Source organism: Melospiza melodia, chromosome 1 (assembly GCF_035770615.1).
Source record: "Melospiza melodia melodia isolate bMelMel2 chromosome 1, bMelMel2.pri, whole genome shotgun sequence".
In the NCBI taxonomy this organism is placed as follows: Eukaryota; Metazoa; Chordata; class Aves; order Passeriformes; family Passerellidae; genus Melospiza; species Melospiza melodia.
This window is the reverse complement of record NC_086194.1, coordinates 126,811,606-126,838,509: the sequence shown is the minus strand read 5'-3', so window position 1 is coordinate 126,838,509 and position 26,904 is coordinate 126,811,606. Positions and strand designations below refer to the sequence as shown.

At 39.1% G+C, this 26,904-nt stretch overlaps 1 protein-coding gene across 4 annotated transcripts in view; it reads left to right on the top strand.

Annotated features, from left to right (window-relative positions):
• TMEM241 (transmembrane protein 241) overlaps positions 1 to 26,904 on the top strand; it is a 54,864-nt gene continuing 27,960 nt past the window's right edge. The window contains exons 1-12 of one of the 4 annotated variants that reach the window (XM_063167491.1): positions 1 to 117; positions 3,519 to 3,565; positions 5,266 to 5,343; positions 9,691 to 9,772; positions 12,979 to 13,056; positions 14,433 to 14,455; positions 16,148 to 16,199; positions 16,925 to 16,973; positions 18,951 to 18,996; positions 19,946 to 19,981; positions 24,796 to 24,822; positions 26,237 to 26,271. In XM_063167491.1, the coding sequence (XP_063023561.1) occupies positions 46 to 117; positions 3,519 to 3,565; positions 5,266 to 5,343; positions 9,691 to 9,772; positions 12,979 to 13,056; positions 14,433 to 14,455; positions 16,148 to 16,199; positions 16,925 to 16,973; positions 18,951 to 18,996; positions 19,946 to 19,981; positions 24,796 to 24,822; positions 26,237 to 26,271 (625 nt within the window). In that variant the 5' untranslated portion in view covers positions 1 to 45. Of the gene's footprint in view, positions 118 to 3,518; positions 3,566 to 5,265; positions 5,344 to 9,690; positions 9,773 to 12,978; positions 13,057 to 14,429; positions 14,456 to 16,147; positions 16,200 to 16,924; positions 16,974 to 18,950; positions 18,997 to 19,945; positions 19,982 to 24,795; positions 24,823 to 26,236; positions 26,272 to 26,904 lie in introns of all 4 variants that reach the window. The other 3 variants (XM_063167482.1, XM_063167507.1, XM_063167500.1) reach the window with 3 other exon arrangements.

Genomic DNA, 26,904 nt, shown 5'->3' with positions numbered 1-26,904 from the left:
CCCGGCCCGGCCGATGGCCGCCGCCCGCCGCTCCCGTGCCGACCGATGTATTTGAAGAGGCCGGCGGGCGGGCTCGCCTTCTGCCTCTTCTACCTGGCCTCCAGCTTCACCAACAAGGTGAGCGCGGGCGCGGGGCCGCCCCGCACTCGGACGGGCCGGGCGGGGCGCAGGGAGGTGGGGGGCGCCAGCTGCCGGGCTGTGGGAGCGGGGGCCAGGGAAGTGCAGGATGCAGGGGCGGGAGGAGGAGAAAGAGGAGAGACCGTGCCCTGTGCTTTCCCTGCCCTGCTCCGGGAGAGCCGGAGGAGCAGCCCTTCCCGGACGGGACTGCCCCACAAGTCCGGGGCACTCCGGCCAGCCGCCCATCCCTGTGTGCTCCCCAAACTGCGGATAGGGTGCCGGTTTCGTTTCGCTCAGTGTGTGACAGCTTTACTCTTCCACGATAAATGAGTTCCAGTATTGTCTTGTTTAGGAGGGCAAGGAGGTTGACATCATATCGTTCCAATGAATGAAGTGTTATAGAGCCAGAAGTTATGCTGCACTGAAAGTATTGCTGATGCTGTATATATTTCATTATCGGGTGTATGGCAACTGCGCTCGTTCCCAAAAGCAGATCTGTTAACTGGAACAATGATATCAACTATCCAAGGGGAAAATGTGAAATATTCTAAGTATTATTTTAGAAGTGAAACAAATAGTAACTTCCATGGCAACTTTGTTCCTTTGCTTAATTAACACACAAATTAAGGACAAGAACTTTGTTTTCCACTGTGTAACAATTTCATATTAGTGTTGCTGAAGTGTCTAAGTGTAAGAAGTAAGCTGAAGATGGCCACATTGTGAATAAAATTGTATAATTTAAGCATAGTTTGAAAGTAGTTTTTTCACTCTGGGAGGAGGAGTTAGAGTAACTACTCCATGCTATACTTTTTGTCAGAGAGCGTGTCTGTATTTCTGGTGCAGATTTCTGAAAGAAAAAAAATATTGATGAAACAATCAGGGTATGAATATTCTGAGGGAGGATCAGAGAAAAGCAGCATTTCAGAGGTGAAAATGAAATCTTTTCTGGGCATTGGCCAGTGGTTCCAAGATACATTTGCCATTAAGGATGCCCAGAAGTAGACTGAAGTCCAGACATGAAGCAAAGTTGTAGGGAGAGATAATGCACTTGATTTGACAGACTGCTGGGAGCAGTGATTAGTTAAATAGAAAGGGGCTAAAAGAGCTGCCAGGTTGCATCATGGATTGGGAAGGGTATTTATTTGGCTTAACTGTGATTGAGGGGAGGTCACAGGGTCACGTTGACATAGGGCCTCCATTTTCAGACCGGCATGTAGGTTTTAGTGCAATAAAGTTTGAAATAGCCAAAATATAGGCATTTCAGTTGTTGAAGGGGTTTGCAAATGCAAGCAGGGGTACAGATGTGTAGGTAGATCATGCTGTTTTAAAATGCATGTGGCATTTCTGACAGCTGTTTGTGTAAAAGGACCTGTTGTGAATCAACATGCCTTGTCTCTGTATACTGATGCCAGTTTCTTAGTGACACCCCACAAACCTGAAAACTGAACCTTGCAAGGTGCTCAGCACAGTTTTCTCTCTGGTGAAAGCTTTCAGCTTCTCTTTTTGCCCTTGACAGCTTCTGCTGGCTCCTGGAAGGAACAGCAGGTCCCTTTCATTTCCTCTGAGGAAGCTTCAATCATTCTTCTTTGCAGAAGTGGCATTTATCTGCTTCATCATGGGAAGATGTTAGACCTGGAAGGCATGTATTTGTGCCTCACATTTGCATATATACATATTTAGTGTGAAGAGACACTAGCATTCATACATGCAGGCCCAGACAAAGCAGGCTAAAGCCATGACACAGATTTTGCTTTTTACCCCCATGTATTACATCTCTGATGGGCTTTATGGGCTGCTTAATATTTTATACAATGTGTAAGCAGAATGTTAAGTCTGTGAGCTACATTAGTCATAAGGAGACAATTATTGCTCTTGGTTCTGCCAAAGATTGCCTGTTTGGTATTATATGATTTTAATTGACTGGTGCTCATGGCTTTTTGTTCCTGTTAATCCTTTTCCATTCAGGGTGATGTATGGACTGTGTTCAGAAAGTGAAAGTGCAGTTCAGATGACAGCCTTCTCCATTTTTCAGTGTGTCCACTCCATGCCTCATGTATTTAGTGTCTGTTACTTTCCACAGTGACTGTGGCAGCATCCAGCAGTTCTGGCCTGAGAAGTGACATGAATGAGTGATTTAGGTCTCTCAGAGAATCACCAGAAAAGGGATGGGCAAAAGCAGATTTAATATTAAAGTGAAATCCCAATAAAGTTTGTTGGTGAGGTTCATTCTACTGCCATCAATACTACATTATAACAGTGTTAAATCATTATTGCATTACTACATAATTACATTTATGCCATCACTATTAGATGGTTAAAGTAGACAGAGAAAAATCAAACTAAAATCAATCAATCTAAAAATCAATAAACCAAAAATTATCTGCATGGAAGTAAGAACAGGAAAGGGAATAAGATACTGAGTCACAGCAGTATAGTGGACCCACTTAACTCCAGATTTGATCAATGGTTTAGTCTAAAGGTTATAGCAGCACTTAAACATAGCAGCTTTTAATCAAAAGCCTGATTTCAGCAATTTAACAAAATATTAATATAGAATTTAATATAGGCATGACAGTGTCTCACTATCTTACTTAGAAACCTGATGTACTTAAGAATCAAAGAGAGCAATATTCATAATGAATTTGCTACAGCATATCCACATTCACACACACTCAGACCTAAAGGGACATGTACAAGGTATACCCAGGAAAAATTCCCCTCAAATTCAGTGAAGTACTCACTTTGTATGTCCTTGCATCTTCTTCATGAGCAAAGGGTTGAGTCTTGAGTAGTGGTTGGTATCAGCCCAGGATCCATCATCATCCTTCAGAGATCTTCCAAGTGTAGCGAACTAGCTGGCTCTGAAGGTGTCCCACTCAGAGGGAGGATGATAATTGCATCCTGCTGGGATCCAGGAGAGCTTAAAGGGTTTATAGGGTCACAAGAGAGTTGGGTTTAGATGAAGTGATTTTCCTTCCTGGCCTCAATGTGGGTTGGTAACATTCTTTGAAAGTTCAATAATGAAAGTGTTGTTCTACTTGGATTCTTTTACAGGCAAGAAAAATTAATCTCCAAGGCTGTGTGTTAAAAAGCAGGAGCTCACTGGACAGCATTAAGTTCCTGAGAGCCAACAGTGTTCCTGATGAGCTCAGGTGGAACTTAGCCCAGGTGCTGTTCATTGAGATTGTGGCCTGTCAAGCATTTCAGAGGTCATAGTGCAGCCCTATGAGGGAATGGGCAGGAAATACACTACAAGTGGAATTAATAAACTTTTTTTTTGTCTTTTCTATCAAAACAAAGCAAAATGAGTGCTTTTTGTGTTTGTTTTGTTGCTTGTGATCGTTTGTTAATATTATGAACTGGGGGTGTTTATATCCATTAATTTGCTATTTGTTTTCCAGTATGTCCTGTCTGTCCTGCAATTTACCTACCCTACCCTTTTTCAAGGGTAAGTATGGTTTTAAGGATTGTGGTTTGAAAAATGACTTTAACATCCTGCTGTTCCATGCTGAAGCTAACTTTACTACTTCTTGTTCTTACTGGCTTTTGTTGTCTAGAGATCATGCTTCATGAAGCCTTAATAAAGCATTCATTAATGTGTCTTGGTTAATTTTTAAATATCATGGAGATGATGTAATTGAGATATGTAGAGTCTGTAATTTCTCATTTTTCTTAAAATCCTAAGCTTCAGCATAGAAAAGCAGCAATTACAGTACAACCTCTCTTCTTTGGAATAGAGGAAAATGTGGAAAATGTGTATTCATGGTGCATTTTTTCACTGTGCTAGAGAAAACCATGCTTAACCTTCTTTTCCTGCTTAGCTTTGGTTGTAAGTCTGCATCATGAGTCACTATCATATCTTAATGACTGTAATTAGAAATTTAATGTTTTAACAAATGTCCATATATACCATCAATGCTGCTGATGAGACATTTAGTGAAAATCTGGCCTCTTAGAGCCAAGACTTCCCCCATTTTTGAGATTGTGTTAAAATCCGCAGACACTGGGTATCTTTACTTCCTCTTCTGCTGCTTAGCATAGCTTACATTTTGCCTGACTTGAAGTCCCAGGACTACAATCAACTCTAGAAATAGTTGCCTTGGGAATCTCCACTTTGAATCTATTCAGCTCAAGCAGATATGCAGTGAATGCTTTCTTCAGTTTTGGCACACACACAGAGATTCTCTCTTGCACAAAGCTTTTATCATTTGGGGAGAGGGTTTTGAGTAATTTGTGTAAAATAGACATGAATCAACAGAAAAGTGTATTTCAATGGCAAGCAACTGCCTTATGGCATGTGTATTACCACAGTTATTACCTTTTTCTATTATTTGGAAATGCAATTGATATCTTAATATTAGCATAATATTAATACTTTTCCCTAAATCCTGGCTTTTAAAAGTGACCTTTCCTTGGAATTTTTTTAGTGGCTCAGATGCACTTTCATTTAGACCTGTGACACATGAGGAAAGAGGAAAAGAATGTAATTCTCAGTTCATGCTGTTACTGTTCACTGTCCTTGGTTTTGTTCTCTGTATAATCTGAGACTATACTGCATAGTCCTAAGCATCTGAAACTGTCACAAGCTTCTGTCCTTAAAACCTGAGAGAAGAGGAAATTTTTCACAATGAAGCAGATGGGATTTCACCACTGGTTTGGATAGAGCATAGTCAAACCTGCAGCAAATGTGAGGGAAACCTGGCTTTTAAGCTCTCATGTGGTCTTCATCCAAAAAAAGGTGAAGTGAGCTGCGATAGTAGCATTGAATATTTACCACTATGCACTAGTGCTGCATAGAGTGAATATTTGTTTATTTGTGCATGTGTGAGAAAGATTTTAAATATTGCTTAAATGCATTGTAATGAATTGGAGTCATAAATAAGCCCACTTCTATATCTGTTATGGATGTTAATGTCATTTAACATTATAATAGGATATCTCTGTCTGGACTGTGGTAGATATTCAAGGATTTCCACCCAAGGAACATGGAACACCTCTCTGAAAACCACTAGCTTAAGGAAGAAGAAAGCTGATAACTTATTTTAAAGTGTAAAACAAATCAGTGTGCATTACTTGGTACTTTTTCTAACTTTTCTGCACATATTCCCTAGGTTTCACATATTATTTCCTAGTGTCATTCTGTTTCAGGTGGCAAACATTGGTGGGTGGACTTCTGCTTCACATCTCCTGGAAGCTGGGCTGGGTGGAGATAAACTTGTGTTCAAGGTACTGAAGGTTTTTTGGTATCTGCCCAACACTTCTTTTCTGTAGCTGGATTACAACATAGTTAAGTTGCTCATGGATGTTATTAACTGGCTAAAATAGAGTTTGATATATGTGGGGGTGTGGGTGTTCTGCTTCACAGATGTAGAAGAGAACTCACATTTTAGTTAAATGGGTGTTCAATGACACACATTAAAACCAACTACTTTTATAAAGTGGATTTAATTTAACCTTGGTAAGACAACCAAAAAGCCCATAGTGAAAACAATAAGGATGTCTTATCCAAACATCTGTCCCTAAGAAACAATCTCTTCCCTGGATTGTTTCTTAGTATTGTAAGAGAAACCTTGGTAATGTTAGTTAAGAGCATTGACACAATCTTCAGCAAAACCCTCAGGGCTGTGAAGTCTATAAATGTGATCTGCCTTTTTCTGAGAGCTGTGTTGCATAAATGGGGATCATTTGCCTTTTCCTAACTGATGTTAACAATAAAACTCCAAATTAAATAGTGCTTTGTAGACAAAGATCATTGCTTGAAGTGAGTGTGACAGCACAATTCAGAAGAGTCATCATGCTCTGCTCAGGTGGATCCATTCTGCAGTATGGAATGCAGCATCTTTTTCATTGTGCAAAATGGTATCATTTAGAAGATGTATGCCCACAGCAATCATTGGATCTTCATCTCAGGATATACTAAAATCTTTCTTGGGTAAGGACCTGAGTAATGTGACTTGACTCTGAAGCTGGGAGAGTTTGGACTAAATGACTGCCAGACACGCCTTCTAAAGTAACCTTTTCTCAGTGATTCTGTATTAGCAAGTGACAACTGATGAATTTTCTGTTTGAGATTCAGACAGCTGGCTTGAAAAATTGAATTTCCTTACTTGGAATGAAGTCCTGTAAGTATGTCAGAAAAACCAGGCTGTGTTCTGTTTTCATGTCCCTACAAGTGATTACATCACTACGGAAATATAAGTGAGGTTGTAAATGAAAACAGAATTCAGTTTCCTATTTTATAGCTGCAATAAACTGAGGATTTAATAAAAGCTGTCAGTGACTTTGGCAGAGACAGGATTAGGGTCCAAACCTTGCTTTACTGGCAGTTATTGATACATATATATATTAATATCAAATTTATATTGTTTGTGCAGATTTTGTCATCACAAAACAGTCTAGAAGAATACAGCCATCAGTAAAGTCCTTTTATAGTTCAGCATTTCTACACTAATGAATACTTCTGCTTCAAATCATGAAATTGAAGAAGCTGAATCTTTTTTTCCCAGCTTGGAAAAGAGATTTTTTTCTTTTCAAAACCTGGGTAGACATTAAAGAAAATAGAGGACAAGAACCACTCACTGATGTTGAAGAGATTGTTTTTATATAAAGGCTTGGATGAAAAATTAGTTCAAGTTTTGACCTTGGAGACTTGGGGCCACTAGATGTCAGCATACTGTAGGGAAAGGGGTTAAAATCCCTCTTGAGAAACCTCTTAGTTAGCTTGATTAATACAGAATACCTGTTCTAGAATAAACTGAATGGAACAAGCAGAATTAATTTACATGTTTTGGTTATAATTCATCCAGCTATTTAAGCATGAGTTTAAACCTGCCTTTCTTCACAAAGATTAGGCACATGCGTTATTGCTGTGCAGAGGTGGATTTGTAACATCTCCTGTATTAAAAAAAAAAAAATCAAAGCCAAAACAAAAAGCAGCCTGAAAACCCAAACATGGAAACCCTCTAAACCTCCAAAGCATTACCAATAAAAAAGCTCATCAATAAACAAACAAACAAGCATAACATGCAAAGGTGATTTTAATGCTACTACTGGGATATGGACATTTCCATCCCCCCTTACAAAATATGTCTCTGAATCTATCTTGTTGGTTAGAGGGGAGAGTTTTGTCTATGTGTAGGATACTTAGGAATATCATACCCAGTCTTCAGTCAGTCTCATCATGCTTCAAATAATAAACTGCCATCCATTTGTTTGTTTATGTCCACAAAGTCTTGATTTTTCTGTCGCATGGACTGATCTCATATACATTCTGAGCCAGTTCAGGTTATCCCAAAGTGTCTCAGCAGAATTAAGTTGTTACATAGAGATCATTGCCCTTTGTCTAAGGTCCAGAATACTAACCTCACTATAAAGACCAAATAAATACTTATTATTTAGAGTAATCTTACTCAGGTTTTATGGATAACCTGCTTTGCCTCTGCTTCCCCCCAGGACATACTATAAGGAACTTTCTCTCTTTGCTTCTTTACAGCAAATGTTGGCTGTCTGCAAAGCTTTTTTTTTTTATCCAAAACAAGGGCTCTGTGGAACACAGAGGAACATGCAGCATCTGCATAATGCTTCCAGTCTGCTGCCCAGCTTCTGCCTAATCCTTGTAGGCACATAAGTCTGATGTGTTCTGATTGGCATTTCTTGCAGTGCTGCATTTCACCCATATCTAAGCAGCAGCTCAGAGCCTTTCTTTAAGTGTTGTTTGGGGGAACCTACCCATTGCCTATCATGGGATTTGGATTTAGCCCTACAACAACCACAAACTCATCAGTTCTCTTCCTATTTTTCATGTACATCAGTCTATTGCCAACAGGAGAAGCTGCTAATTGGTTTACATATAAGACAGATTGTTGATGCTGACACGTTACATCAAACATCCGTGCATTCTTTTTCAGTCCTGAAATTCCCACTTGGCAGCATAAAATTCTCCCCTTACATCATGGAAAAAGCATCTGAAGTCCTTTTCCATTGCACTTCGCGGAATTGCATTGGAGATGAAGACATATTTGGGATTCCTACAATTTAGTGGTGGGGAACATGAAAGAGTGGTATTTTTATGTTCTAAATGAAAATTTGGTTTTTATTGTGTGTTCCTTTTATCTTCCCAGAGCCACTTTCTTTTCTTCCCTCCCCCTTTCTTCAATTTGTTGCTGTTCCAATAGTGCAGGGGTATTTTATTAGTGTCTGATGTGAATTCATTGGTAATGAGGTATGGCAGTATTAGATCTTGGACTTGATGAGACTCCAGTTGAAGTCAGTAACCTCAAAAGGAACAGTGTTTTTATAAAAATTTATGGAGACTAGTCAAGAAGGCCCAGGGAAAATATTTATGCCAGTTAAAAGATCTAAACATTATTTTTGTGACCCTGGGTTTTTGTCGTCTTGGAAAATTATATGTATAATAACAGAGGAAATGTGGTATTTATGGTTTTTCCCTTGTCTGTGATTGCATGAATCTTTGTGCATGTTTTATCTTTATTCGTCCTGTTTTGATTTCATTGTTTAGTGGTCTGTTTTCTTGTGTTCCATGAAATGTGCTGGTGTACCAGTATCTACAATTACATTCAAGTTGTACATGTTAATTGGAAGTATAATGCAAACTAAGGAGTTTGGTTTTGTTTTGAGAACAAGCAGTTTGGTTTTGTTTTGAGAACTAGCACTGCCCATTAACATTTTCTCCACTTTAATTCCAAGGTTGGGAAGAGTGAGTGGGGCAGCCATGTCTTCAGTCCTGGGAAGCCCTTGATTCAGGCCTTTACCTCACAGCTACTGCTTTCTTCCCTTGCCAAAAATCTTACATTATTCTCTCTGAAATTTACCACCTACCTGATCTCTTTTTCCCTTAAGTAACAAAATCAAAAATAGGAGAAATGCAAGTTCTGAAGCCCCTCTCAGAACTGAAACCTGACCCTACTGCAGTAACCATGGTTAAAAAAAATTAATCAGATCAATCTGATGACTTCATTCCTCCATTAGTTGTCAAACTGCCTCTAGGAGTTTGGCTTAGTCAAAGGAATATGATTAGGAAATCTCAAGAGATAGGCTTCCACAGAGACAACCTGATCTTTAGGAAGAATCTCTTTGTAAATCTGGCTGAGAAATGAATGTGTGGGTGGCCCAGTGTATTTGTAGATAGTGAAAATGTGTGCTGTCTGTGCAAGTGAGCCATTTTATGCCTTCATTTGTCGGGTTTCGGTCCTTTCACAGAACATCAAGGAAATTATTGAAATGTCTTTCCTTTAATACCAATGTCATTTCTAAGAGAGGAAAAAACCCCAAAAAACAGCGTGATTTTGGAGGGAGAGGAGCCAGGGAAAGAATAAAACAAAGAAAATATATCTGCAGTTAGTTCCTCTCTTGGATTAGACAAAATTAATAATTTCTAATTTGGACTCCTTAGTAAATGGGAAGAATACTGAGCAATCAGATACTGACTTTAACATGCACATGTTTGAAATAAATGGACATATATACATATTATTACATTCCTTGCAAGCAACTGTTGCTTTCTCTTTGTAAACAGAATGTGGTAAAATAATGGGATTTTAATTGCTTTCACAGGTCTGAAATCCTGTCATGGCTTCCTGCATCAGTACTTTTTGTGGGCATTATTTATGCTGGCTCCAGGGCACTGTCTAGATTGGTAAGAAACAAACCAGTAGAAGTCAGTTCTTTATTGCCTCTGCTTTGTAAACAGAGACCATTCCCTTCATACATGGTGTTTAATGCTGTTCCTGGGTTGAGGGAGAAGGAGGGAGGAGGTCTTTAAATAATAGATCCATTGTTAGCGGAGCTGATGCAGTGATCCAATCCTACTACGCATCAAAAAGCATCTCTGTGACAGTCTGAAGCACTCAGCATCTCTACAGAGCACTTAGTGTTTTACTGAACAGATCCTCAGTGGTCTGAATTGTACAGGTAGGGAAGAAGCTGAAGAAATCAGTAGCTGTAACTTTGCAAAAGGAGGAATGGGTTTGTGGGATCTGTGGGAAATCCTTCCAGGAAACTGATGAAGACTATTTCAATGAGAAGGTTTTGATTCTTTGCAGGATTTGAAAAAATAAATAGGAAGTTGGAAAGAGATTATGGGAAGGGTTAGATTACTCCATTTTAGGATTTATTTGCATCACAGTCATTTACCAAATGTTTACAGAATGTCAAATCTCCTTTCATGAAACTTGAATGCTTTATGCTTAAATTATATAGTCTTCCCTAAAAAAAGTAAAATAAATTGGTGGCATTTATTTTTTTAAAATAACAATATTTTGCTGCTGTTGTGCAGTCTGCAAGCTCAGATCCTACACTAGTTCCCTTCTGCATTCTGTCAATGCAACTTAATGTAGCTTCAGAGCCAGCTTGCCCCTGTCACCTCCTTAGCCCTAAGCAGAATCTAAAGGGACTTTTTTTACCAGATTCTGATTGCAGCGATCCCTTGAAAATCCCAGTAGAGAGATAGAGTAGAAAAGAACAGGAGGTCTCTGTCCTTGTAAGCAAGGTTGGGGGCCTTATCTTGGACACAAATAATCTTGGGAAGGCATGTGTTTAGAAGCCCCATGCTCCCAGATCAGTTCTCTCTCAGTGTGATTGCATTTACTTCCTTTTGCTTCCTTGTCAAAGGAAGTTCCACTTGCCTTCTTTAGTGTAAGGTAAGCAAAGTCCCATAAGGAAAGCCCTGTCTGGAAGCACCAGTAAAGCCTTGGCAGCAGCCTCTTTTCTCCTTGCTCACCTGGGTGGTGGAGAAGATAAGAATCACATCCTCTCTGTTATTTCTTCTTACTTCCTGGTCATCCTGCAAGTTACTGTATTTGCCTCCTGTTCCTGCTCTGGTCATTCATGAGTGAACTGCACTGGAGTGGCAGAAGGGCTGTGAAGGGCTTTGATTTGTATCCCAAACCTTTCTTAAGGAGCATCTCACATTTCTTAATGGCTTTTGTTGTGCATGAATGGGGATTTAGAGATCTAATTCCGTGGCCATTTTACTAGGCAAGACAAAATGAAAAGCAGTTTTGGGCCATAATTATTATTACAGTGGGGCCAAATTCAATCCTATGTAGAAGCTTTACTTACAATAACTTTGTCTACAACAATTTTATGACACACTGAAAATGAAAGTGGACTCTCCCAAACTCATAGCTGAATTGGCTCATCTCAAAAGTATATTTTAATTAAGTGGGTTTATTTCTAAAGCAGAAATTATGTGTACTTTTATTAACAAATCCAAGGGGACCCACTTTCAAACACTCCTGTATACTAGCAAAACTACAACTTTAATCTCTGTTTGTGCCTCTTCCTAGAGGTGCTGGCAATCTCCCCAGACCAAGGATTCAGGGCTAGAGGTGGAGGAGGACTGCTTAGCTCTGGACTGTGATGATTAAAAAAAAAGTATGAAGAGCCATGAGAGCAGATTTGTTCAGAGTGTATTCACCCTGCCTGCCCAACCAGTAAACCTTTCTTTTCATAAGCATTAAGCCCACTCACAAATTTAAGAAATACTTGCATCAAAGGCAATAGACATATGGAGAAGGTTAAGTGGGCTAGGCAAACTGGAGCCATTGTTGGCTCCAAAACACATTTGGAAGAGCCAAAAGCAGAAGGGAGGAAAGAAAAACCCAAGAAATTGGCTTTCACAAAGGAGAGAATGTAAATTCTGCTGTCAACTTTTCTTGTTTATGGGCATTTCTGTATTTCCTATTACTGTGTCAAGCTCAGAGTACTTTTATGTTTAATACTTCTGGGTTTATGTTCTCAGTTATCCAGCAATAGGGTTGAGAAGTGGTTTTCAGTGCCAGTGAAGCTGGGTCCAACAACTTAATGCCAGTTTTGTTTGTGTGATTTCCATTCTTATTTTGGTGCAACTTTTGTGACTGTGGACCCACCCCAGTTGTCATTATGACTTAAAATGTTTAATCAGCAATGCTTGTCTGGCTTCTTTTCTCTAACATGTAAAGAAAAGAAAAGTAGAAAAAAAATGCAAAGTCATATTTGAGAGATATTTGCTGCTTATATCACCTGGTACTTAAAAGTTTGGACATTACTGAGAAATTAATCCATTCTCTGCTACTGTGATTTAAATACCATACACGAGTGGGGAAATACTGCTTCCTAAAATGGCTTAGTCTTTAGATTATCTTAATCAGAGTAGAGAATTGCTTCTGCTTCAGCTGTCTGAGAGTCCATGGAACTGATTAGGAGGAAGTATTATGAACCACTAATTCTGGTTGGGTTTGCCTGGAGCAATGGGTGTTTGATTCATTATTGTTATCATTGGGGTTTGTTTCTTAATGATTTCATGTTGGGATGGTGTCCAGATACCTCAGTGGGTATAATTTCAACATCATTGTGTACGAACTATTGCATTTCTATCCTAATTTTGGGCAGCTCTTCCTAGCAGTAACTGAAAGCAATCACCTAAAATTGTCTTGCCCACAAATCTGTTGCTAGGAGTCACGCTGTATTCTTAGTACCAGCAGACAGAGATGGGACAACAAATGAGAACTGTTTGCTGTGGAGGCTGAAGATCCTGGATCAGAGAGGGAAGACTAGAGACTGAAACCTGGAGCAAATCTCCCTGGGGTAGCTGGGTACAAACAAACTGACTGAGCACTCAGCAGTGGGAGACACAGCAAGCAGGTCTGCAGGGGGGTCTGCATTTAAGGATGCCTGTGCCCATGTGCTAGTGATTGGAACGGGTTAAGTCTCTTCTAGGTGATGTGGCATGGGTTTACAGCTTCAAAAACAAAACCCCAAACCAGAGACATGTGGGGCAGCTGTTTCTAGGAGGAGTGCCCCATCCTATATGTGTGACTGCTCTGGGTTGATTTGAGCATTTCTGTTCTCTCCCCATGGCAGCCAATCCCGGTGTTCCTCACTGTGCACAACGCGGCAGAAGTCATAACCTGTGGGTTCCAGAAGTTTGTGCAGAAAGAGGTAATTGATCCATTAGTCAAGGTAACTCCTGTGATAGAACTGCCTTAGAGCAAGATACCTATTTTCTCTTAATACAGGCATTAGTGCCATGTACTTTTGTGGACTCACTGTGATAGCAATTCATTACTGAGACCCTGAGAGAGCTTTTTGCTGGTGACAAGTATCTATACTGATGTTTCCTTTCCCCTTATTTGATGAAATACTGCAAATACATATCACAAATCTGATCTGCATTTTTAAGACTGGCTTGGCCCTGCTTATCTTTTGCTTTTGAAAATTAATATTCCATGTCTCTTATGCCCCACATAAAAATCTCATTGTTTGAGCTGAGAGGAATGAGGACTGTGCCCTTAGATCTAATCAGTATAATAGACCTTGTGTATTGTATAATTACAGATAGGTCACATCTCCACATAAAATGCAGGAGGAACAGTGCATTTTTTAATTTGTTTTGAATGCTTGAGATTTTGCCCCTATGAAAATCAGGAGAATAACTCTTGCACCCTTTTGTAAGAACTGGGTTGTTTTTTTTTCTTACAAACTGCATTCGGGAGCCTTCTTTTTAGGCTTTTTTTGAAATGTTTTTCTAACTGACTACAGAGTTGTTGTGTGAACTAACACTGGGAAATCATTCATCACAAAGTTGTTTCTACAGTGGCCTCTGGCTTGCTGTGAAAGGCATCTTCCATTCATTATAACTGTTTTCTGTATAGAAGACAGATAAATGGGTGTTTACTTCATCTAACAAACAGAAGAGATCACTGAGGTTATGCCCAAGGGACATAGCAGCATGTACCATGGCATGTCCCTGTGTCATTGTCCTCTGATTAGTGTCCCTGTCAAAGTGTTTCATATTTTCCTTCTATGTCACAAGCTTATGACTCCCCTCTTTGAAAACAAAAGCACAGACAAGGATAATGCAAACACAGGCCTAACAGAAAGCTCCTCAGGAATAATTTTATACCAAAATATCGGGAAAATGTAATGAGTTTAAATCAAAATTGGTTTGTATGAGCTAGTACCTAATTAGGAAAACTCAATATTTGAATACACGTTACACAGTTTTGGTACAATTCAAGTGAAGTTTGAGGAGCAGGTATAAAGTTCATGTCCGGTTTTAAGTTTACTTGCTGGTAAGTAATCTGAAAATATAAATCAAGGTGAAGTAGGCTGATCCATAATCCTGATTCTTCTTTATCAAATTAAATTCGCTAAGCAGTGCTCAAATTTTGAATGCTGCTCATTGCAGTTTTAATGTGTATGGTGCAGTAAGATCAGCTGTCATCACTTTCCAGTTTTTGGAAGGAGAAAACACTATTTTACCATTTTAATCATTAAATTTTAATGTTTTAATCATACTTTCTTTTTTACAGCAGACCTCTCATCTGAAAGTCTGTAGGTAAGCTTTTAAAACTACTCAGATTCAGATTCAGACTTGTTTTGGCTCCAGCTTCTGTATTTGCTTCAGATAATGACACACCAAAACAATGAAGAATGTAATGCACATTCCTGTGGGCAGTGAGCCTGAGTTGCAACACAGGAGTAATTAAATATTTTAGTTTTTTTTTTAGCAATTGCTTGAATAGTTTGATATGTTTTTTCTCCTTACAAAAATGAAATTAATGATAAAACAACCCGTAACAATGCTTTTGGAAAGGCTTGGAAGGTTTGAACTTCCAGTCGGTAATTGTAAGCAGTAAGAGAAAGATAATTAGTGTGTTAGAAGGTAGCTAAAAATTCCCTGCCTTAGAAATGAAAGTAAATAAGATCCATTTCAGCTAGAATCTTTCATAGCGAGGTGGGAGTCAGTCTCTTCTGCCATATCTCAAATGAAGGGACAAGAGGAAGTGGCCTTTAATTTCACCAGGAGAGGTGCAGATTAGATATTAGAAAAAAAAATTCGCTACAAGAGTGGTTTGTCATTGGAATAAATTGCCCAGGGAGATGGTAGAGCCATCGTCTCTGGAAGAGTTCAAGATGTGGCACTTGGGGATATGGCTTAGGGTGATTATGGTGGCACTGGGTTGACAGTTGGACAGATGATCTTGAAGGTCTCTTCCAAACTTGGTGATTCTGTAATTCTGTGATATTAAACTGCACAACTGCCAACCCTTGGTGGCCCTGGTTGTTTAGGCTTCAAAAAGGAGATGGAAAGAGCCAAACAGAAATCAACCAGTCATGTATTAAAATTTTGATTCTATGCCCCACATCCTCTTGAAGAATGGATATTTGCTTTCTTCCACATCCTGTAATCTTTTAGCTGTACTTTCGAATGGATAATGTTGGGTTATTATTTAGTGTACTTAGAGGCATTATCTTCCTAATTTCTTCCTGTTGTTTCCATTATCTGACAATGTGGCCTTGTCTTCACCACTGGAGTATTGTCAAGGATACCATTTTTAAAATAATCTTTATTCTGTCTTTTCCCATGCCCTTAGAGAGTAAGAAAATAAGCTGCAAAACCAAGTGTACGTTAATATTAATAGTGACAGTCCACAGAAATTCCACAGTGTATTCCCTGTAGCTTAAAGAAATACTGACTCAGCCACAGGTTAAGAATTTATTTAGCTTAAGTTGGTGGACTAGGAGAGGACCTGTGCTGTCCTTAAGACATTTCCAGTACATACCAGTCAATTCTACCTTGCTCTGTGCTCTGGAGTAACAATGTCATTTGTAATGGAGTCACATCTGCTGGAATTGCTGTAACAGGCAATTAATCTCAATGAAAGAACTTTTTGGTAGCCATTCAGCCAGATATTGGCTGATTTTGGCTTTTTGAAAAAGCCTAGGGAAGCCAGATGGCTAGTGAAGAAAAATATTCTCTACCAAAAAAACTTGCTTATTATCACTTCTGAGGTGTTTTGTGCTGCTTCTCTTCCCATAAAACTTTGTGTAAAAGTTATGAAGAATGCATCATGTAAAAATTTTGGTGGCAGAAATTATTTCTTAAACATGGAATAAGAAAATTAAAGAAGTGAAGTGTCAGTGTAAAATTGAGTGGAATTGCCTCTACTTTGCTGGGAGTAGACATCCAGGTTGAAAGCTTTTGGTTTTGTTTTGTTTTGTTTTGTTTTCTTTCTCTTCTCCACAGTGTGCTGTTCCTCCTGGCAGCAGCAGTGTGCCTTCCTTTGTGTGACACACAGGTGAGCTCTGCTTTGTAAAGCAGCTTGAGCTAGGCCTTGATGCTTGACTTCTTGTTAGCATATGAGGGATGCAGCTTTTACTGGTAAGCTAGAGTAGGATTCCTGCAAGGGAATTGTACATGTTTCCTGTTGCTGTGTTGTAGTCTTGCTGGGTTTACTATGTTTGCATCATGGTAAAACCTCTGAGCAGTGTGGACATACAGGTGGTGGCTGGGGAAACCACAGTTTTACTTCTTAGTAGTGCTTACAGCAAATCACTTAGGTTTGAGCTAGTTGTCTTTCAGGAATTTCCTGAATTACTTTTTTTATTCACTGTACACTCTTTCTGTGGCTGTCTGAGAAGGAAAGGAGGTGCCTCCAGAGAGCTCCATTCAGGAAAGATCTAATCACTGGACATTCTCTTTTGGAGGCTTAGGAAAGCTGCTTCCTTGCTTAGATACCTCAGTTAATATCTGAAGTCAGATGAGTCTGGAAACTGGTGTACACATCTGAAATAGAATTATCCCTGCTGAGACGAGCTGAGAGCCTGCATAATTGGCATATGCCAGGTTTCTGAGTGTGACAGGAAGAATTTCAGTCTATCTAGTCTTCTTTAGTCATCTTCCCTTTCTTTGTAGCACAGCTCCCACTTGCTGTACTTGCTTTGCAAAGCTAACTGCAGGGAAAATGCAATATGTATGTTTACATGTTCGTGCTTTTATTTATGTAGATGTTCTTTATTGCAGTTTGATCCAAACGGATATTTATGGGCTCTAATTCACTTGATCTGTCTTGGTAAGTAATTTTCTTCTAGAAAAAGCATTAAGACGAGAAAATGTGTTGGAGAAACCAGCTTTATTATGTACTTACTGATATTTCAAACTCTATATGTAAGAAACACTTGGAAAGAAGGGAGATCAGTAAATATAAGAAAGTGCATTCTTTTTATAGCTTTTATGTTGAAAGCAACAACAGAACACACTGCATATTGCAGTCTGTTAACAGTGGATGAGAAAATGCACATACAATTTTAATCAGCACTAAGCTTTTCTGGTTGTTTTTTGATGGTTGCCTGCTGAGAGAGACTTCTTTTTGAGGGGAGAAGAAACATGAAAAAAAAAAACAAGCAATAATTTGTACTTGGAGCTTTGTTGCACACACAGATTTTATTTTAAAACTGTCAAAAATATACTAAAATATCATGGACTGTGGTCCCTGAGGAAGGATGTTGAAATATTGGAGTTTTTTAGGCAATCATATGCATTTTTAAAAAAATTTAACAGTAAGTTGCATAACCTATCAGGTTTTCTTTTGTCTTTTTTTTCAGACTGATGTTTATTTGGATAAATCATAGTTGTTCCCCGAAAAGCTAGAAACAGTCAGACTAGAAAATCTGAAGAAAACAAGAGCAGTAATATTTAATAGGAGATTTTTGGTTTTTGGAGTATTTTGGTGGTTAATAAGGGACTTGTATTTGATTCTTATCTGTCCTATATACTGAGTGAGTGACTCATTCATATGTTAAGTCTTGTCTGCAGATTAGGGATGATTCCTTCTTTATTTCTTCTATTCATACTGTAAAATTTTCAGGGCAGAGGTAATATGTTTATATGTATTCCAGTCTAGGAAGGTCTAGAGATCCCCATCTGACATGTTGTTAACATACAAATAAGAAATAGTTTTGGTGTTTTTTTGAGAAATATCATTTGCTCATTTATATAAAAGTAAAAGCTATAGATTTTCCACTACAAATACTTTTTTGCTGTGATGAGTGATGTTCTTGCTTTCTCAAAGCCAAGGAGTCTCATTTGTAAAGCAATGCTTGGTCATGGAGGTGGAAAATTGCTTAGAGAATATTCAGAACGCTTCATTTATGTGTTTGAAATGTGTAGGAAGTGCCAACAGAGTGTTTATGCTCAAAATATAGCTGCCTTCCATTTCTCTTGGTTTTGAGAGTTGTTGATATCGCTCTTGGGAATTATTTGTGTAATTAGATTTCCTATCTGCTGGAATGAAGGTGCTACGAGAGAGGGCAAAGAGATGAACTAACTTACTGCATAGTAAATCAAGAGAGAGCATTACAGAAAGGATGAGTGTTCTACCCTTCAACTTGTGTACTGGAAGCAGAATTGAGGATATCTATTTCATAGTCTTCTACTGGATTGACTTTTCATATTCTGATTTGCTCTGTGAATCAAAGCCTGGAAGAAAGGATATGAAAAAACAGAGCCTGAAGCTGTGTCATGTCTTCCATGAGTGCTCAAATCTTTACCCAGGACAGAAATGGAAGCTAACAAGAGGTAGATGAGTGGGTCAAGAATGTGAAGAACCTGGAGACAGTAGAGCTGAGAGAACTTTAAATAGGAAAGATGGCTCAGACCTGACAGCTCTATGTGCGTGATCATATATATCTTAGAACTTACCTCCAAAATGGTGTGGGATGAAGAACCCATTCTGTGACACTTTTCTGTATGTATTTACACACAAAGACATGCACAAACACACAATCTCTCCTTTGTTGTTGCTGTGAGCTAGAAGATGTCCTCAGAAGGACTAGCAGAACCACGACTGTGCTCCGAGCTGATAACACTTTGAAAACCATTAATTTGAAGCAATAGGTTCATTTTACTCATGGTTTAGGAATCCTTTGTGCTATGTTGCTAAACTGTAATTCAGAGGGGTTCCATGTCTGCCAGTACCATGGCCAAACAAGCTGTTGTTTGTCAGAATGATTGCACGATGTGGCAATTACACATGTCATTTCAATTACAGGGGCTTACAAAGTATTTCACAAGTTGTGGAAACCTGGATCTTTAAGGTAATGTGTTTTCCTATTCTTTCATAAAGAGAGATGACTGTGATGTAGGGAGCTCTGCACGATCAGCAGGAGCTGGGCCACTCCTGGTTAATCATTAATGACTTCTCTTGCAAGATGAGCCTTATTTATTGTTGGTAGCAACAGCATGTGGTTATTGACAGTTATTCTGCTAACTGGAACACTGAATTAGTTTTAAACACTGTATTATCCAAGGGTGATGACTCAGCCCTGGAAAAAGAACCCCTAATTACTGGCACAGGTGTTAAGAGGAGATACTAGTCTGTGTTCATGTGGAAAGCTACATGATTTGAATCTGTCCGTATCTGCCTTTGTGACAGTCTCAAAAGTGTTTGGCAGCTGGTGGCTTACCACAGGATGGGAATGGCTGAGTATCTTAAACACCTTGGAACCTTGCACTAATCCTATGTGCATGTTAGAACTGCAGCCACACAATAGTAGTCTTGGAATCAGGTGGCATTGCATGTTCACAGTGTCTGTAATCTGCAGTTTTCTTTATGGATGGAGATGAGTATGTTGACACTGCATATGATGTATAATATACATGCACATATAAGATTTTTATTTCAAAACCATTTTCCATCTGTGGTTAAAGGATCTAAATTTTAATCAGTCTTACTTTATCTTCATTTTAAATGAAACTCCTATTGATAGTAACAACAGAAATAATGTGTGGATCTTGTGTAAATTAATATGTTGGTTAATTGATAAGTAATTGATTTGTGTTGATATAATTATTTCTATGTTATCTTAATAATGTATATAATTATAATATAATGTTAGTATTACCTAATATTAACCTTATTATATAAATTAATATAATGTAATATTACAGCATTACTGTATATTACTGCTTAATATACTGATCTGTTACACCAAATGAAGGGCATTGCTAAAAAAAACACCTTTTTTTCTTTGCCTCCTCTCCCAGTGATCTGGACCAACAGTACATCAACTATGTATTCAGGTAAAATGAATAAGTCTTTGATACACCAGAGCTGGTTTTATGTGGTATATGTTTTCATTTTCAACCTTGGCTTGTTGAAGAAACTCAGAGCTACCACTACTTAAATGCATTTATTTAGCAGGATATTCACTGAAAGAACAGTGCTAAGCTGAATGGCTTAGCAGCTGAATTTTTTTGGCTCCAGTTGTAGATGGACATGCCAATATACACCTGAGGAGGTAACGAAGTGTTAATTATGAATTTTTAAATCACCACGTGCACAAGTGATCTATCACTTCCAGAAATAATATTTACAGAGTAACTCCCTGGCAATACCCCACTTCAGAAAATAAAACTTGTACAAAATTGCCAGAAGAGGAGGTAGTGATTACAAAAGTACTGTGTGCAAAGAACATGAGCAGTAACTGATTGTTCAGAGTGCCATTAGTGGGATTGAGTAATTCTGACTTTCAGTTGTTTTTCTGATTTGGAGATAGATGAGTGGCTTGTTATTTTGTAGCTGGTGAAAGAGTCTGAGTCACTGACCAGATTCCCCTGCTTTTTAAAATCTAGTCCTTTCTTCAACGAGCCACAAACCAGGACATTCAGTGTACATGGCTTCTGGTAGGTTTTTGTGAGGCTTTATTTCAAGTAAGGCATCTAGAGACTTGATTCAATTTTCTTCCATCCAAAATCACATCTAATGTATGTTGGCCTCTTTTCTTGGGTTCACACCTGAGGTCATTTGGGAACACAAAATATGAATAATAAATTCAAAGAAATTCTTTCTATGGTCAGAAGGAGTGAAAGAGGGAGCAGAAGTTGGCAATAAGCATAACAAAAATGAAGTTGTGCTAGTCTATTTGATTAGATGGATATATGCTCTTGTCTGGCCACATGAAAGATCCTTGATAAAAGTACATCAGGGACACCAATGTATGACAGTTGCTTTCCTTCAATTCCCATTTGTCTTGTGAGCATAGTCAATATGATAACACTGTGTCTCTTTCTGTCTTAGTTCAATCAAATCTCCTGTTTCTGAAAATAAGTAATGCAGGCCTCTGCTTTTGCCTTTATGATTCACCAGGCCCTCATTAATGGACAATATCTGGATATCAGTTTGCTTGAAGTAGGCTCTTGTTTTAGTCAGTTGTTGTTTTCCATCTTCTATGAAATGCAAAGCAAATCAATTTTGCACAAAGAGGGTAGGTGTGTTTATTGAAACTTTGGAAGAATTAGTCATGGAATTTGCAAATATGCTGCCACATGCAGAAATAACCTATGAAGTCTGGAATGAGATGTAGCTATCTCTCTGTGTTGAAGGGAAATCATGAACCAAGCAGTAAAATCAATTGATTTTCATTTGACAGCTGCCTGACTGTCTCTCAGTTGTCATTTTAGTTGAAAATTGCATCTAGGCCTGAACCTTTAAATTCAAATTTTGGTCAAAAGTCTTAATTTTTCAGCTTTGATTGAAAAGTCAAGGCTGGGCTGTTTCTCTGTAAGTTCATGATCTTGGCCCTTTGAAGTCTGTGAACTTGTGTCCAGCAGAGAGCAGGAGTCCCACATTACATGAAAAGTAGGATAATTTATTTGGAAGCTTTTGAAAGGGAGAAACTTCTCATTAAGGAACTGTGAGGTGCAGCAGTATATGTCTCTAAAACTGTTCTTTTTACAGAAAAGAAACTAACAAACAATCCAACAATGGATTTATGCAAATTGGAAGATGGCTATTTTCAACATCTGTTTAAGAGCAAAAATTTGTTTTCAAAGCTTCCAAAGTTTTTCCCCAAGAAGAGGCTTAAAGGTCAGCGTAGCTCACAAGATGATGGTGCAAAGCAACTTGCTGGAAAGCAGATGGCTTAAGGAGGTGGCAAACTGGATGCTTATTTGTTTGGTTTGGGTCTGTGTATATCTGTATGTCTGTGTGTCTGTATGGGTATACATTTCTGTGTGTTAGAGAAGTCCACAATCCATAGCATTTGGATCTCATCTTGCCTAGGGAAAACAAGCAGTACCATGGACAATGGGATAAGTGACATCTGAATTCTTTTAGAGTTTTATTTTGTCAAAATAGCTAATGATGTTTGAAAGGGTTTAAAGTTTGGCAGAAATTCTCTCCTGGTCTGCAACCTCTATGACATGTCTTTTCCAGTGTCTAATGGGGCTGGAATCCTGCTGCAGGAGGCACTGGCAAGGTTTGCCTCTGTGTGAGACCCGTGCATATGTAGTTATCTCAGAGACCACTGCCACTTCCCAAGTCTGGATGAAGCTGTTCAGCATGCTTGAGAGCTGTGTGGAGCTGTGTACACCAGCTTAACTGCACAAACTTGATTTCTGTAGAAAACAATCCAAAATACTTTTAATATCACTGACTAAAGGAATGGTCTCTGAATGAACTCCTCACAGGCAGCTCTGGGTCAGAGTTACTGTAGACATGGATTATCTCTGTCAGAGGGTGCCCAGCAGTAAATTTTGTCATTTAGAAGGTGTTAAGACATATGCTGCTTCTTCTTCTCAGGCCTTCTCAAGGACTGTTCTGGTCATGATAGGATCACAGTTCCACATCCAGGACAGGACAGTTTAATGTGTACTGGAGCTCTTGTCTATACAAGCATGATTGTATGATTCTATGATTTATTAAAGAACTTGCTAGTGTGGTATCAGTGCAACTTTCTCCTCCTTAAACTATTATCAATAGGTTTTTAAAGCTCTTTATTTCTAACCTAGATCAAACATGCAGCTGTGTGGGCACAGCCAGATAGTGTTTAGAATCATCCAATCTTTTAGGTTGGAGAAGATCCTTAAGGTTATTAAGTGCATTAACCAAGCACTACCAAGACCACCACTGAACCTTGTCCCGAAGCCCCATGTCTCTAAAATACCTCTAAGGATGGTGACTCAGATACTGCCCTGGGCAGCCTATTCCAATCCTTGATTCCAAAGCCTTTTAGTGAAGAAATTTTTCCTAATACATAGGAAAAACACATAGGATTATGTTCAAAGTGTTCATTACGTTCATGTTATTATGTTCAAAGTATTTCTCAGTTCAGTATGAAAGCACAAATGTACCTTACTGAGTGTAGAGGCTGCCTGCATTAATTTGTGGCAGATTCAAAGATCTGCCACAAATTACTGGATGTTAGAATATACCAATATGTTAGAGCAAAAAGAAATATATATATATATATATATATATTTATATATATATAAAAGAGAAGGCTCTGTTGGATGCTTCCAGAAGAGCAAATGAAATGAGCAGTCTCCTAACATATGCTGTCCTTACACACCATGCACTATTTCTTGTTCTGAAATCTGGAACAGTTTGGAAGGAAAGAACACCCTAAGTAAATGTATATGAATGGGAACTTTCCAGAATCAAACAGATCTGAAGAAATATTTGCTGATGTCGAAATTCTGTCTTTCTTCTCACTTCATCACTTCCAGCATGATTATTCAATGGCTTTTGAAGAGGGAGCCAGGCCAGGAACAAGTGTAGGAGGGAAAGCAGAGCTGTGCTATGCAGAGAAGGGAGGGGTAATGTTGCTTCTCAGTGCCCAGCCCCATCCAGATCATCTCTCTCCCTTGTGTTTAAGCATCTGGGGCAGGGAGGAAGAGAAGAGGGTCAATGTACTTCCAAGATCCACCTCTAATCCTCCAATCCTCTTGATCCTCCCCCTTTTATCAACTGCAGTATTGTATTTCTCTGTACTCTGACTTCTGCATTAGTGTTCTACTTCATAGTGGGTTTTTTTTTCTCATAATCTTACATTTTATTTTATTCCTTTCTCGTCCCCCACTTTTTATCAAAGGGGAAGCCAGATTTCTCCCCCTTAGCTGGTGAGGGGTAGCATGAGAGGAGGAGCAGTAATGCCTGCCTGGCATGTTGAGGGAGACATAAATGTCTTAGAAGCAAGTTGTAGCTCCTCTTGGGCTTTCTCCTATGCTGAGGCAGGTAGAGGTATTTTACTTCTTGTGAAGAACCTGCCAGAAAGTTTCAGTGCATCCCAATACCATCTCTCTCTGAAATTAGTTCATAAAGGCATACCTAGATGGCTTGGCAGCCATTGGTGTGGAGAGAACAGATACAGGAGAGTTTCAAATGGTGAATAAATGGCAAAGTTATGAGGTAAAGGCTCTACTCTATGCAGCAAAACTACATCTGGCTTCTGGAAGAGCTGCTAATCTGTCACTTTTGTGAATTAAAAATGCTGCAGTAGATTTTCTGCAATAGGGGAGAGCAGCTTTGCAGGCATAAATTGCTTTTCTTGCTGACAAAACCTTTTTTTCAGAAAGGAAACCACGAGTGACCCAGCCCTCAGTATTTAGTACAGGGGGGAAAAGAGAGGAGCAGAAAAATCCAGCCCATGGAATTTGTTTTTGCTGCAGCCTCATATCCATCCAGGCTGTCCTGCTAGAAACCTCTGAATCCCTAATCTGGTTTTACAGCATCATCATGTCTTTTTTACAGATGCTTCATTCAGAGCAGGGCTGCAGAGCAGCTGTAATGCCATCTAATCCATTTGCCTTAACCTGCCCTGCACTTCACAATGAAGGTTTTGTTTTCTCCTGTTGCTTTGTTTGGACCAAAACCTGGGATGTCCGTTAGGGTTATCAATTCCCCTTGGTTGCAGAAGGAAGTTTCTCTCTGACTATTTCCCAGTCTCAGTGGGTTTTTGTTTAAAATGTAATAATTCAAAAAGTAAGTGAAGAAACATAGTTTAGCCCTACTTCTCATCACTGTTGATACAGTTTCACTTTTCCTGTCAGTTTCCTATTTTCTCTGTTATTCAGTCAAAACAGTAGACCTTTGCTTCCTTTTCTCTCTTTACCAGGAAACTGAGGAACTGGGCCTGTTTATTGTGAGTTACTCTTGGCATGCCTTTACAGGGAGAGCATCCATGTGTGGGGAGGAGGGGTAGGGCAACTCACCTATTGTAAGTGATCTGCTTTGCCTTGTTTAATACCTTTGTGGCAATAACATCTTTTAAAACCATGTATAAATATTGAGAATGCAGACATACTGTACCATCTGATGTCTTTCAAAGGCTTATAAAGTGTGAAGCCTATAATAACTGCCTGTCTGGCCCTCATAAACCCTTTTCTCCTTCAGCCTATTGTATTCCACAGCTGATTTCAGTGACAAGCTTCCCCCAGGGCTTCCTTGGCCATGGGATTTCTATGCTCTCTGCAGTTCATTTTGCTGCAGGTGATTCTGTGACTGATGCTGGGGTCCTCCAAGGCCTTCCAAGGGCAGGTCACCAAGCAAGGAAGCTTGGTCCTGTAGAGAGCTGGGACCAGCTGTGAGTGAACAGATTTGGAAATGGTCGCTGTGTTAACACTGGAAAAGGGAGTTGGCCTGGAATGCTTGAGCATTCATAACATTAATGAATGTCTTTTTACCTCTGTAAGTGCAGTGCTTGCTGCTCACCAAGAAGCAAACTCTTGAGATACTATTTTCTTTTCTCCCACCATCATGGATGTATGTTGTTGGTAACTGGAAGAAGCTGTAGCTCTACAGACATGCATGCTTATCCCATCTCACAGCACCCCAGAATGTTTTTGTAGCTCTCTAACCTTAGAAGCGATTTGGAGTGAAAAATATGCAAAAAAAGAAAAAAAAAAAAAAAAAGAGAAATTTACAAGAAGAATCAGTAACACTGATTCAAAGGCTCTGTACAATCTATACTGCAATTGCAAAAGGGTGAGGTATTTGTAAGACCTCAGAAAACCTAAGTGATAATACTTCAGATAAAGAACTGGTCACAACTGGTTTTCTTGTTCACTTGTATCTGGAAAGTGTGAATAATTTGGGCTGGTGCTTGGTTTTATTTTCATGTGTTTTTAAACTTATACATGCAATATTCAGGATAATATGGAGCAACAACCATACATTGCAACTTTGGTGGTTTAAAAATGGGACAACAGGAAAAGGTTCTTTGCTGGGAGGGTAGAGTGGCCCTGGGAAAGTTACCCAGAGAGGTGTGGAATCTCTGTGCTGGTAGGTTTTTGAGACATGCCTTTTTTAGACAGGACCAGAGGGCATCACCAAATATTTGTGATAGTCCTGCTTCAGGTCAGAAATTTTATTAGGTGACCCAGACATTCCTTTCCAATCAACTTGTGTTTTCTTTTAATTGGTATTTGTGTCTCAGTTATTCTACTTAACTGGAATAAGTTTGACCATGGAAAAATAAACACAAAGCTGTCAATTTATAGTCTTCAGCCCATGTCATAAATTCTGTAGTATCCAATTTTTTTTTTTTTTTTTTTTAGTGTGGTGCTGTTGGCCTCTGCATCCCATCCAGCAGGTAAAGTGAACTGAGTTCTTTCTTTCTGGAGTTTCCATGTTGCTTTTGCTTTTTGTGAATGTTTTTAGTAACCAAACCCTTAGGATTTTAGCCCTGAATATGGCCAAGAATATGTTGTCATGTAGGAAGAGGAAAGAAGGGTATATAACTTGGTGTAAGTTGCATGATATTTCCCAATACCATTCTTAGCTGTCCCATGCAAACAAGCAGTATGGGGCTGACAACAAAGAATAGTTTTTGAGGTGATGCATGGTAAAGAAGAAGGATTCCCTAAGCCATCATATCCTCTTCAGAGCAGTGTCCCAGCAGTCCAGAACTGAGTTTCCTTCTCTGCATGGTCCCTAGTGCTATGCAGAGTTTTTCTTTTGTTGCTTTCCTAACAAGGACCCCATTGCTTGGGCCCATAGCAGGATTTGAAGTAGCAGCACATCAGGTGGTAAAAACTGAGAAATTTTATAGTGGTTAATATTCCTACCTTCTGGTGTGTTCATAATTAGGAGGGTAAAGGTGATCATCTGTTGCTTACATTTGTTCAGCCAGGAAAACAAAGAAGGAAGCATTTAAAGAAACATAAATTCTCCCTTTTCCCTGGCAGTGCAGATTGTGTATATAGGAAACCCCCACCAGGATAGA